The sequence below is a fragment of the Amblyomma maculatum genome, chromosome 1, assembly GCF_055883805.1.
Source record: "Amblyomma maculatum isolate TAMU_Amacu chromosome 1, ASM5588380v1, whole genome shotgun sequence".
NCBI classification, from domain to species: Eukaryota; Metazoa; Arthropoda; class Arachnida; order Ixodida; family Ixodidae; genus Amblyomma; species Amblyomma maculatum.
The window spans coordinates 134,630,616-134,642,635 of NC_139344.1; the positions used below are offsets into that span (position 1 = coordinate 134,630,616).

Below are 12,020 nucleotides of genomic sequence, written 5' to 3' on the forward strand. Positions count from 1 at the left end.
ATGCCGCATTCTTGGGCACAGCAGTCGAGTGCTCTAACCATTGCACCACCACGGCGGGAAGGAGGTGGGTGATTGACACATGGCTACCCTATTAGGCGTGTTCGAAGGACTCGGATCAGGCGGAAAGGAGAAAAAGAAAACTGCCGTGCGATACAGCAAGAAAAAAAAAAGAAAAAAAAAAAGAGGCCAATGCCATTTTAGATTAGGAGGACGCGATATTTTATTTCATGCTCTAAACTTCAGGGCATGCTGTGCAATAAATGCTATTAACAATTATCCTCTCTGTGAAATGTTATTTTATTCGTTATTTCAAAAAATGTATATTTCGACACATCTAGCATGCTCGTCTTTTTTTGGGAGCACTTATGATAAGAGGAACAAATTTCTCGTATTATAAGGCAAGAAACAGCCTTTATTGAAAGCCAGCTGTTAGCACAGAAAGAAATAAATGACAAAAATAAAACAGTTGTCGCCACTGCATACACAGAAAAGGGAAATCTTTAACCCTGGACCCGGCGTGTTCAATGTCCTCAATGAGTGTTGTGCTGGCTCAGGTCTCAGCTTTGGCACAAGTCATCCTAGCGGGCTCAATCCTTGAGACCTCTCAATGCCGCGAGTAACTTGAGCGCACGTTCGAGAGTCACTGCGCCGGCGGCAACATCGCCGGCCTGCTCCTTGGTAAGAGTCACAAGCCACTGGTCTGCTGCCCGCGGGCATGCCAGCACCGCCGACAGCTGCTGGATCTCTCGGTCGAGCTGGCAGGCGGCGTCCCGTACTTCACCGATCTGTTCTTTGTTGGCTATCACCTCCTCCATGGGCTCGTCGTCGACTGTGACGGGCGAGGCAAGATTTTTCAGGGTGTCTTCACTGAGTGATAAGCTGGCTGCCAGAACATCACTAGAACCAGAAACATCTTTCCCGGCACCTTCAGGTTTTGTGGACAGCTTGTCTGCCAAGGATTTGAGTACACTTCCCGCGCCAATCTGAAGATACAAAAAGAAAAAGGGGCAAGGGGTGTCAATTTGTAAGTGCAAGGCAGGATGTGGAAGAATGTTACAAGCAAATGCGCCCAGTGTTCAGTAACGCGGCCCATTAATCTGGCCACTCGCTCGTGCTACCGACGGCACTTGGTGATGTGAACTCACTACGTGATGACATTTAATAAGCGTGATCCCGATAGAGGGGTCGCCACAATAGCTCGTGCTACCTGACGCTACAAAAAGAAAATGCACTGACGTCACTACATGCTCGTTGCCGCACGGGTATTATGCGTGCCGACAATGCGCTGCAATTACTGCTGGCTCAATCAACGTATGACCCTTGACGATGGCGAGAAAACAATTGACCAACGAAGTAAATGGGCCGACACCCCTTTGAAGGAAACCCTGGAGCTTGGCGAATTATTGCACAGGACTACTGGGCAGTGGCACGTGAACCAGAGGAACGTAAAGTAGGCTAGGTTCCTTACGGCACGGCCGGACTCAAGCGGCGGCGGCGCGTGCTTTCACGTGCACACCACCACTACAGCTGGCGTTGAAGCATATCGAGGAAAACTCTAGCCAGTTATGTTAGCTAGCTCGATTGTTTGGCTTCAAAAAATGCGCATTTATTAACAAGGAAGCTGATTGAAAAAATAAAAATGAAAGAGCTACGTATAGCGACGTAGCACATCGATCAACGTGCGCTGACTTCAGCCGTCGGAATGTCTAGCGGTAAACGCCCTGGCACGGCCGCCTTCATGACTGTCCACATAGAGGCCGGAAACGCAGACGGCAACTTTGCTCTATACCCCACTCTATTGCCCGCAGCGCGGCACGGCTGCTCTAGTGGTACTAGTGGTTCGGATTACGGGCTCGGCCGACGAATTTCAAGCCGCCAGTGCGGTCGACTGCCGCCCTTCTCTGACCCACAAGGCAGGTGGCACTTCGCCGATCTCCGGCCGCCGCCATGGCCTGCAGACAGCGGGCAAGAAGGCGTGCGTCCAAACGCTTACAAACGCTTTCACTGGCACGCAGCCCCCGAGTCTTCTCGACAGGTCGCGAACCCCTCGGGGCACCACGCCTAGCCTAGGGAGTGCACGGACTCCCCTCTGCGCATGCTGCCACTCCTCTTTCGCGCTGGCGTTCTCTCTATCGCTTTAGAGTGACCTCAGCGCCTCTTCGACTGAATGCAGCACCAGGCGACCCTTAAACCTTCAAGGACAACCCGCAGACTAACAAAACCGATAGAAAACGTCGATCCCGATATACCAACTCGAAGGCGATCTCGAAATAGTTCGATATATCGATATATAAAACATGCTAACAGATGAGCTTCTTTGTAACCGAGAAGCGTGAATACGGTGTACCCACGCTAGCGGCGGGCTGCCAGTATGCCCGCCGGCATACTGGTAACCATCCGCTCGCCGTGGGCGCGGCGACTCGCGCGACGAACACGCGCGTGCCGAGCGTCAAAATAAGGGGTGTCCCCTCACATGCCACTCCGTGGACGCAAGCGCGCTCCAAATATTTCCTCGGGACAGATCGGAGCGTCCGAGCTCGCGCTGCATGCACCTTGCGTGTGTTTCGGGTTCACACCAACGCTGCAACTGACGATGCTTTGGAAAAAGCCACTGCTCATCAGCCGCCGCAAGCCTTCGGTCAGCAAGACTAGCTTCACCGCAGGACAACCGATGCCTTGAACGCCGGCTCCCCCGCAAGCACCCCAGACCGAAAACCGCTTTCAAGTGGACTCAATGCTCATCCTATCAAGCGGTTTTACAGCGTTAGCGTTTCCAGCAGGTGCCCAAGGTTAAGCAGCCGACCCGGCTCTGGCAAGATAAGTGATCATGGGGTTGCCATTAGGAGAAGCGCGCCTTGTAGGGGCACGGTGTGCAGTTCGATATATCGAATGCTCCGCTAAATGGGAGTTCGATAAACACGAACGCGACTCCTACAGTTTTGTATGGGATTTTCATGGGGACACTGACGGTGAATTCCAATCGCAGAACCACAGCGGCCCGCACGCTCGGCATCAGAGCGCTTGAACCCGGCGGACAGCATGAATTCCGACTCTGCGTTTGGAACACTTGTGCTCCGGCCGGGGCACTAAGTGGCGCTCGCGAACTGACAGAGGCAAAACCAGCCATTCCTTGTGCTTGCTTAGCTGCGCTTCATGTACGCGCATCTGTTTTCAAACCTGTAACGGATCTATGTTTCGAGCTCCTTCTTGAAAAAGTGTTGTTGGTGTTGTCATCAACAGTCTGCGCGATTTTTCGTTCATGTTTACACAGCCGAACGAGGGAAAACACGACAAGAGTTCGGCACTTTTTCGAATAAAACAAAGTCGCGGTTCACAGTTTCCGTCTTCCACAGCAGAGCAGTAATTTGATGACTCATAGTTTTACAGTCGCTTTCCGAGCTGTATCCGACTTGCTGTCCCCAAGAGAAAGCCTCAGTTTGCGACGGGAATTTGCACCCATAGTGGCGCCAAGTACTGATCGTCTGCTAAAAAGTGCAAAGGGCGGAGCCGCCACGACGACGTCGACAAGCTGCCGGAAATGGAGAGTCGCTGAAGGAATACGTCTTTTGAGACAGCTTTTGAGCTCACCGCTGTATTCTAAAGAATGCACAGAAAGGAAAGGAGCACAATATGAATGCACTGACAAATATAAAATACAGCACCTTGGGCGGCGAGTCAAATAGCTTATGCTTTAAACATTTGCCCCTCAACACCCAACCGTGAAAGGCAGTCTGCAAAAAGACTGCATATACCCTGCGCTGCAGCAGTGGCGTAGCGGTAGAACATCCGCCTCAAATCCCGGTGCCGCGCATTCTCCACCGGATTTAAAAAAAAAAAAAATCCGCGCGTCGATGGAATTGCATAAACAGGTTTGGGGTGCGATCTGATGCCGGTGAACATACCTCCGGTAACGCACTCCCTCACCAGAACAGGAGTTGGCCACCCTGGTGCAGTAATTGGCCGCAACCTCTCATGGTAAGCTCCATAAAACCCCTGCCCTCAGTCACCAGCGGCTGCGGAACAACTGACCACGGCGGCGGTCAGACCTGTGACGCAGCAGGGAGTGCTAAGAGCTTCTGGCTCCGCTGGACAGGCCGCCATTGGAAACTGACCCTGGCAACGTTTAACGTTAGAACCCTCGCTGGTGAAGCTAGTTTAGCAGTGCTGTTAGAACTAGAAGGTATGATATGGGATGTCATAGGGCTTAGTCAGGTTAGGAGGCCGAATGAGGCATATACTGTACTGAAGGATGGGCATATGTACTGTGTTATCGAGGCTTACCAGAGAGGCGAAAACTAGGAGTAGGTTTTCTTGTCAATACGTATATAGCGGGTAATATAGATGAATTCTATAGTATTAATGAGAGGGTGGCAGTCATCATAATTAGGCTTAAGCGGTATAAACTGAAGGTTGTACAGGACTATGCACCTACACGTAGTTATGATGACCAGGCAGTTGAAAGCTTCTACGAAGATGTGGTATCGGCAATGCGAAATGTAAAGACGCAGTATACTGTACTAGGGCGACTTCAATGCCAAGGTAGGGAAAAAGCAGGCAGAAGACCAGGCAGTAGGTGATTATGGCATTGGTTCTAGGAATAGCAGGGGAGAGTTACTAGTTGAGTTTGCAGAGCGTAATACGTTAAGATTCATGAATACCTTCTTCAGCAAACTGAAGAACCGGAAATGGACATGGAAAAGTCCTAACGGGGAGACTAAAAATGAAATTGACTTCATACTGTGTTCAACCCTGCCATTGTGCAAGATGTAGAGGTAATCGGGAAAGTGCGATGCAGTGACCACAGGATGGTGAGGTCCCGAATTAGCCTAAATCTCAAGAAGGAACGCAATAGATTAGTAAGAAAGAAACCCATCAACGAATTAGCGGTGAGGGGGAGGGCAGAAAAATTCAGGATCTCGCTACAGAATAGATATTCAGCTCTAACCGAGGATGGCGACATTACCCTAGAAGCAATGAACAATAATTTCAGACATATCATTAATGAGTGTGCGGTAGAAGTAGGCGGTAGGATAGAGAGGATACCGGTAAGCTGTCTAAGGAGACAAAAGACTTGATTAAGAAACGCCAGAGTACGAAAGCTTCCAATCCAACAGACCAGACCGAATTGGCCGAGATATCAAAGCGCAAGGTGGCCGATATAAGGAAGTATAACATGGAAAAAATTGAGCATGCTGTAAAGAACGGGGGAAGCCTTAAAGCGGTAAAGAAGAAATTGGGAATAGGCAAAAACCAGATGTATGCGATAAGGGACAAGGCGGGCAACGTCATCACGAATATGGACAAGATAGTCAAAGTAGCCGAGGAGTTCTATACAGATCTCTACAGTAGCCAAAGTAGTCAGGACCGTAACGAGATTAGTGGCAGGAAAAAACAGTGAGACGTTCCACCAGTGACGAAGGACGAGGTCAAGAAAGCATTCGAAACTATGAAAAGGGGAAAGTCGGCTGGAGAGGATCAAATAACTACAGATTTGCTAAAGGACGGGGAGGATATCATGCTAGAAAAAACTGGCCACCCTGTATACGCAGTGCCTGGTGTCATCGACAATACCGGACCCATGGAAGAATGCAAACATTATCCTCATTCATAAGAGGACTCTAAGGACCTTAAATATTACAGACTAATCAGCTTACTGTCTGTTACGTATAAGATATTTACTAAGGTAATCGCTATTAGAATCAGGACAACCTTAGACTGCAATCAAGCAAAGGATCAAGCAAGTTTTCGGAAACAGTACTCTACTATCGATCATATCTATACCATCAATCCGATGATAGAAAAATGCTCGGAATATAACCAGCCCTTATACATAGCATTCATCGATTACGAAAAAGTATTTGACTCAGTTGAAACATCGGCGGTGATGTCGGCATTGCGAAATCAGGGGGTAGACGAGCCGTAGGTGAAAGTGCTGGAAGAGATATATATATATATATATATATATATATATATATATAGTGGCTGCACAGCAACCATAGTTCTGCATGAAGAAAGTAACAAAATTCCCATAAAGAAAGGTGTTAGGCAAGGAGACACAATCTTCCCAGTACTATTCACAGCTTGCTTAGAGGAAGTATTCAAAGACTTGGAATGGGAGCAGTTGGGGATAAGGATAGATGGAGAATACCTCAGTAATCTGCGATTTGCTGATGACATTGCCTTGCTAAGCAACTCGGGGGACTGCAAATAATGATTGATGACCTAGACAGGAAAAGTAGGAAGGTAGGCTTGAAAATCAATATGCAGAAGACTAAGGTAATGTTCAACAGCCTCGGGAAGGAACAGCAGTTTACATTAGGTAGCGAAGTACTGGAAGTAGTAGGCGAATATGTCTACTTAGGACAGGTAGTAACCGCAGATCCGGACCATGAAAAGGAAATAACAAGAAGAATAAGATAGGGATGGAGCGCATTTGGCAAGCACTCGCAGATTATGACTAGCAGCTTACCGGTATCGCTCAAGAGGAAAGTATACAACAGTTGCATCTTACCTATACTCACTTATGGGGCTGAAACGTGGAGGCTAACCAAGAAAGTTCTACTTAAGTTGAGGACGACCCAGAGGGCTATGGAACGAAAAATGGTAGGGGTAACATTAAGAGATAGGAAGCGTGCAGAGTGGGTCAGAGAAATAACTCAAGTTACCGACATTCCAGTGGAAATTGAGAAGAAGAAATGGGCATGGGCAGGACATGTAGAGCAAAGAGAGGATAACCGATCGTCGCTTAGGGTAACAAACTGGATTCCAAGGGAAGGAAATCGTAGCAGGGGGCGGCAGAAAGTTAGGTGGGCGGATGAGGTTAAGAAGTTCGTAGGGGTCAAGTGGATGTAGCTAGCACAGAACCGGGTTAAGTGGAGAAATATGGGAGAGGCCTTCGTCCTGCAGTGGGTATAGTCAGGCTGATGATGATGATGACCCCGTGAATGTCCTCATGAAGATTAAACCACATATAGATGATAGCAAAGTAATTAGTAAACATTTGCTCTAATTTCCCTGATGTGCAAGTATGAAATAGGTTCTTTAAAGCAACTAACTGCTTGTGTGGCAGTATTCCATGCTTTTGCTCCAGACCACAGAGTCGGGCTCGTGGTGTCAAGAGTGAAAGAGCATTCCTGGTATTTTCTCCAGCATGCTCCCACTGTAGTCATTTCTGCAAATATAACACTACTACAAGAAATCACGAAATTTGTCACCATGAACTGTCACTTACTGAAAGTGCTTGGGATACATGGCTGTTAAATCATACCTGCCAGGTTTCTCTCACCCCCCCCCCACTGAGTTGTTTTTTTTTGTTAGTTCAAAAGAGTGAGAATCGGGTCGTTTTTTGTGCAAACCACCGCCGACGTGCCACATCACTGCTCACTGTTGGGTAATTTTCGATGTAGCAGATGCTGCCCTTTCAGAAGTTCCTTAAGTACTGTCGAGCGTAACAATGTTTGCCCCTGCAACATTCTGACAAAAGAATGTGACCCAGGGTTGTGTTGGACATGGCTGATAAAAACTGGGTGCATTTTTTTTTACAATACTGAACTGCCTCTCAGCACTGCTGTGTGGTACACAGAGGATTCCGAGCGTTACTGCCGAGATACGGCTAAATTTCTTTTGCCCATCTGCGCCTTTCAGCTGGGAGATGGCGCTCCACCCCATGTAGCATGTTCCTCTTGTAGCACGTCTTGAGGAATGTCAAATGCTTGAAGTCTGACAAATTCAATATCAAGAGAATTCAAAGCTTGGTCTTTTGACTCTTGCTGCTTTAGTGGCAATAAGAGCGGAAATTGCTCCATAAAGAAAAGGTCATTCTGAAATGACACAGTGTCGATGAACTTCAGATCTGCAACTCTAAAATTACTGCATTGTCAGTCAAAGGAAATTTGAGGCGAATATAACTGCAGGCAGTGACCGTGTATTTCCGAACAGCCTCATAAAATTGTTCTTGCTCCCTTGCCTTGAGTTTCTGACCAATGCACTAGGCTTCCAGTCCAACCACAATGTCTTCATCATCCTTCTGTCCATTTCTGTCCTGGTAATCAACTGTAGGTAGGTGTTCCTTTAGGAGGCGTGGCCGCAAGAAAGTTGAAAGGTCTTCAAAAAGCCCAAAAAGTAGACTGCAGCACGTGTATTTGTGGAGCTTGTGACTGCAGCTCAATGGCTCAAAGGCAGGAATGGTGTTATTCAAAAAAAGACAGCACGCTTAGTTGAGGTCAGAGATCAAGAACTCAAACAGCCTCTCTTCACGTGTTATGTATGGTGGCCTGGTCTGGTCTACCACCATCATTGGCCTTAGCCTTTTTCACTGCCATTGATGCAGTGTCTGTTGCTTTCTTTCTCTTCAGTTAGCATGGCACGTGCTCCAGTTGTGCACTTTGCGCTGACGCCACTGGAGTCTTTGGAATTTGGTAGCATAACAATTTGTGCACTTGTGGCTTCTTTTTTCGCCTCATGGCGGAAAAAAACTCAACAGAGGTCCCCACTGATTTATTAACCTTTCCAGGCATTTCCCAAACGATAGCCATCAGGCTGGTGCGCGCTTCAGAATTTTTCGATAGTCAACATTATGCATTCCTTTAAAATGTTTTAAGGGCAGTCTTTCTTTTCGCACTTTTGTTCCAAATAAAAAAAAATATCTACGGGGATTTCGTCTACCTTCGCTGGGAGACAAGATGCTGCTTTGTTTGCTGCAATATTGGTTAAGTGGCATAGACAGCCGATTATAACGTTTTCATGGGCCTTTGTCAGTGGTGCCGCTACGCCATTTTTCTTTCCCAGTATCACGCTGAAGTCGGAGCCAAAAGCTATGCAATTAGACAACGGTAAGTCCAAGAAACTGAGAGTATCTATCAGCAATCTGGCGATATTGTGCTCGTTGATTGACCTTCTATGGTGCTCAGCGCAAGAAGTTTGCTTTCGATCAAGCCCAATTTTTTGACAAAATAGGTAACCACGATCGGGTACAGTTAAGCTTAGCTATCGTTACTGCCACCTACGGCAACTGAAAACACTCCCTTTTTTAGGGCACTCGCCATGCTCTCTTGTGCATGACGCGTCATTTGACCGACAATTGCTGTCGTCTTGGTCCTAGAACATGCGTAGCGTTTGGTAACCTCAGACTTGGGAACATTTTGCACAACAGAGGTCCCATGTGCTCACGGGTGCTCAGCGGGATGTTATGCTCCAACAAGAAATCTGTAAACAAGCACTCTGCATGGATGGAATCGCTGTCGTCTTGTGCACCGAAGAAATCTTGGAGATGGTGTTGCTTGTCTTGGCACTGAAGGTTGCTTGAGTGCTTCTTCGACAAAATGTGCACAGTCAAGTCCATTCTTCCACCATACGAGATGCTGATGTCAGAATTGCAAACTGCAAATTGCATGATGCTTGCCTTTCTGCGATGCCATAATACATCCAAACTCAGCAGTATACTGCCTCAGGAAGACCTGAAGACATTTCTTGCGATCTTTACTTAGTGCCATGGCCGAAGACTATGTTAATGCGGCACTAGACAATGCACAACACATACCTCCTAAAAACTGCACTAGACCATGCACCTGAGCTGCTGAAGGTAACAAAGAACAGAAGAAAACATAGAGGTTGCCTGAAGCAAGAACCAGTATATGTGTAGAGAGATTATAGGCAGAAGTAAAGTCACTGGAACTTTAGACAGAACCCGACCTTAGCGCTATGCTTGAGCCGCCCCAGGCACGGGCGGCGCTAGTCTCATAAACAGCAAAATAAAAGTAGTTTTGGCAGGTTAAGCTACTTCGCTTGGCTGACTATGCTTTTTAGACTCTTCACTGATCACGATGTCAATCCGTGTCAGGCAGTAGGTAGCTTTGAAGCTGTGTGCCCAAACTAGAAAGAGGATTTGACTAAACATGGGAGCGTTCCCGGGAGATTTCTGTTTTGGTTGTACAATCGTGCAAAAGCATCAAAATTTGGAATCGCTCGAATAATTCGGGAGACCTGGTAAGTATGTGAGATATTTTACTGTTAAACAGTGACAACAGCAGCCAGTGACATCCATGCTCCATTGCTGTCATATGCTCGCTCCATTTCTAAGAGAAAGGTTGCAGCAAATGAATGAAGTGAAACCTGTTGAGAAAGAGGGCAGTTCTGACTCAGTTTTCATTATATCTGATGCACAAACAACCTGTGCCTTCCAAGAAGTTGAGCTCTACATCTGATTCCCTCATATCTTCAATGAGCAGTGTATCATAACAAGAAACTGAGAGGATAAAGATGGACATAGGTACTTCTAAATAAATTACATGCCTTTAGCATAACATGCAACTAAATTTTTGTGCCTATATTTTTTCAAATAAAGGATATGTCTTCAGCATGCATAAGTTAAACAAAGAGTGTCAGAACACAGCCCTAAATTGCACTCCCCGCAGAACTTCATGTGCTGCGATACCTAAGTGCCTGTCTGAATATCATCTGCATACATATTTGAGTTCATTTTTTTTGTGCTTACGATAGTATGAAATTGTAACAACTTGCATGGTTGTCTAATATAAATCGCTACGTGCGTATGTAACAGAAAAAAAAAAAAAAAACTGAAACGACAGATACCCTTCTGTTGAAAACGTCACAAAGCAGCGAGGAGACACGTACAAGTGGAATTCATGCAAAAACCTTGCACTTTAGGCACTGACAACATTTGCAGGGGTGGAAGCAGGCTCGAGAATTTTTGAGCAGCTCAGAGAGCAGTTATTATGGCATTTTGGAGCAGCTTTGGAGCAATCAAACAGGAGTTTTGGAGCAAGTTGCTAGGGTGAAATGCCCTTGATAATTTCAGTTTTTTATTCCCGACATATAAAATCCCTCCTTTTATTCCTTTTTATGCAACACTGAGTGCTTCTGCAGACTATGCATGCACCTCTGACAACACAATATAAATAGCCAAGACATGTAATGATGTTTAAAACAACACAGGCTGACCTAAGCAACAATTCGGAACAGGCTTGCAGCAAACAGAACACTTGCTTATGCACTTCATAACCGAACACCATGTCTGACTTTAATTAAAGGTTCTGCCTATTTCGACTTGATAGATTCAAACGTGGTGTCTACCATTTCGATGAGCTCAAGCAGTGCTACTAGTTTGGGCGTTCACATCAATGGGCACATTTCCACTATCTTGTGCATGTTCTTTGATCCTACGCCTGTGCTGATAAATTCCTGAGCACTGGCCAGTAGTGTCTTCAGGGAAGATAGATGATACTAAAGGGTAGCCTTTTCCTCCTTCAGTTTCTTTACTCATTTGCCTCCTGCCAGTAGCTCATCATTTCTTTGCTTAAGCAGTGCTGGGGTTTGTTTTAGCAAGTTGGTGATAGGCCCTGTGCGGCTTTCCAACACCCTTGGGAAGTTTTCAAGTGATTGACACCTTTGGCATCCTACAACGCTTTAAGTATGCTTTTGTCTGACATAGGCCTGCCACGCTTGTCATTAACAAAGATGCTTGATGATGAAGTACCTGCTTGTTTTTAAAGCAAGAGCATTAGAAGGACTTGTGTACTTTTTCAAACAAGTTTCCTAGCGGTTCCTAAAATGTTCACGTGGCAGTTAGCACTACCTGCTTGCAGCCCGCCGGGGTGGTGCAGTGGTTACAGCGCTCGACTACTGGTCCCAAAGACGCGGGATCGAATCCCGGCCTCAGCGGCCGCTTTTCGATGGAGGCGAAAAGCAAGGCGCTCGTGTGCTGTGCGATGTCAGTGCACCTTAGAGAACCCCAGGGGGTCGAAATTTTCGGAGTCCTTTACTATGGCGTCTCTCATAGCCTGAGTTGCTTTGGGACGTTAAACTCCACAAACCGAACCAAACCAAACCAAACTACCTGCTTGCCTTGCTGCTATCGCTTCTCTCTCCACCGTTTATTCAAAAGCATGGGAGGATGTGCTAGCTATGTCACATGCACAGTGCATGCTTTCATAAATGCCTCCAATTGCTTGCAGGTCATATTAAATTTACCTGTGAAGAATTTTTAAATTATGCTTCACACT

The 12,020-nt window shown here is 46.6% G+C and overlaps 1 protein-coding gene across 2 annotated transcripts in view; it reads right to left on the reverse strand.

Moving 5' to 3' along the window:
- Positions 1 to 382: 382 nt before the first annotated feature.
- The window catches only part of LOC146203980 (uncharacterized), a 41,632-nt gene continuing 29,994 nt past the window's right edge, over positions 383 to 12,020 (reverse strand). For both annotated transcript variants that reach the window (XM_084589030.1, XM_084589031.1), the window contains one exon: positions 383 to 983. In XM_084589030.1, the coding sequence (XP_084445156.1) occupies positions 588 to 983 (396 nt within the window). In that variant the 3' untranslated portion in view covers positions 383 to 587. The remainder of the gene's footprint in view (positions 984 to 12,020) is intronic.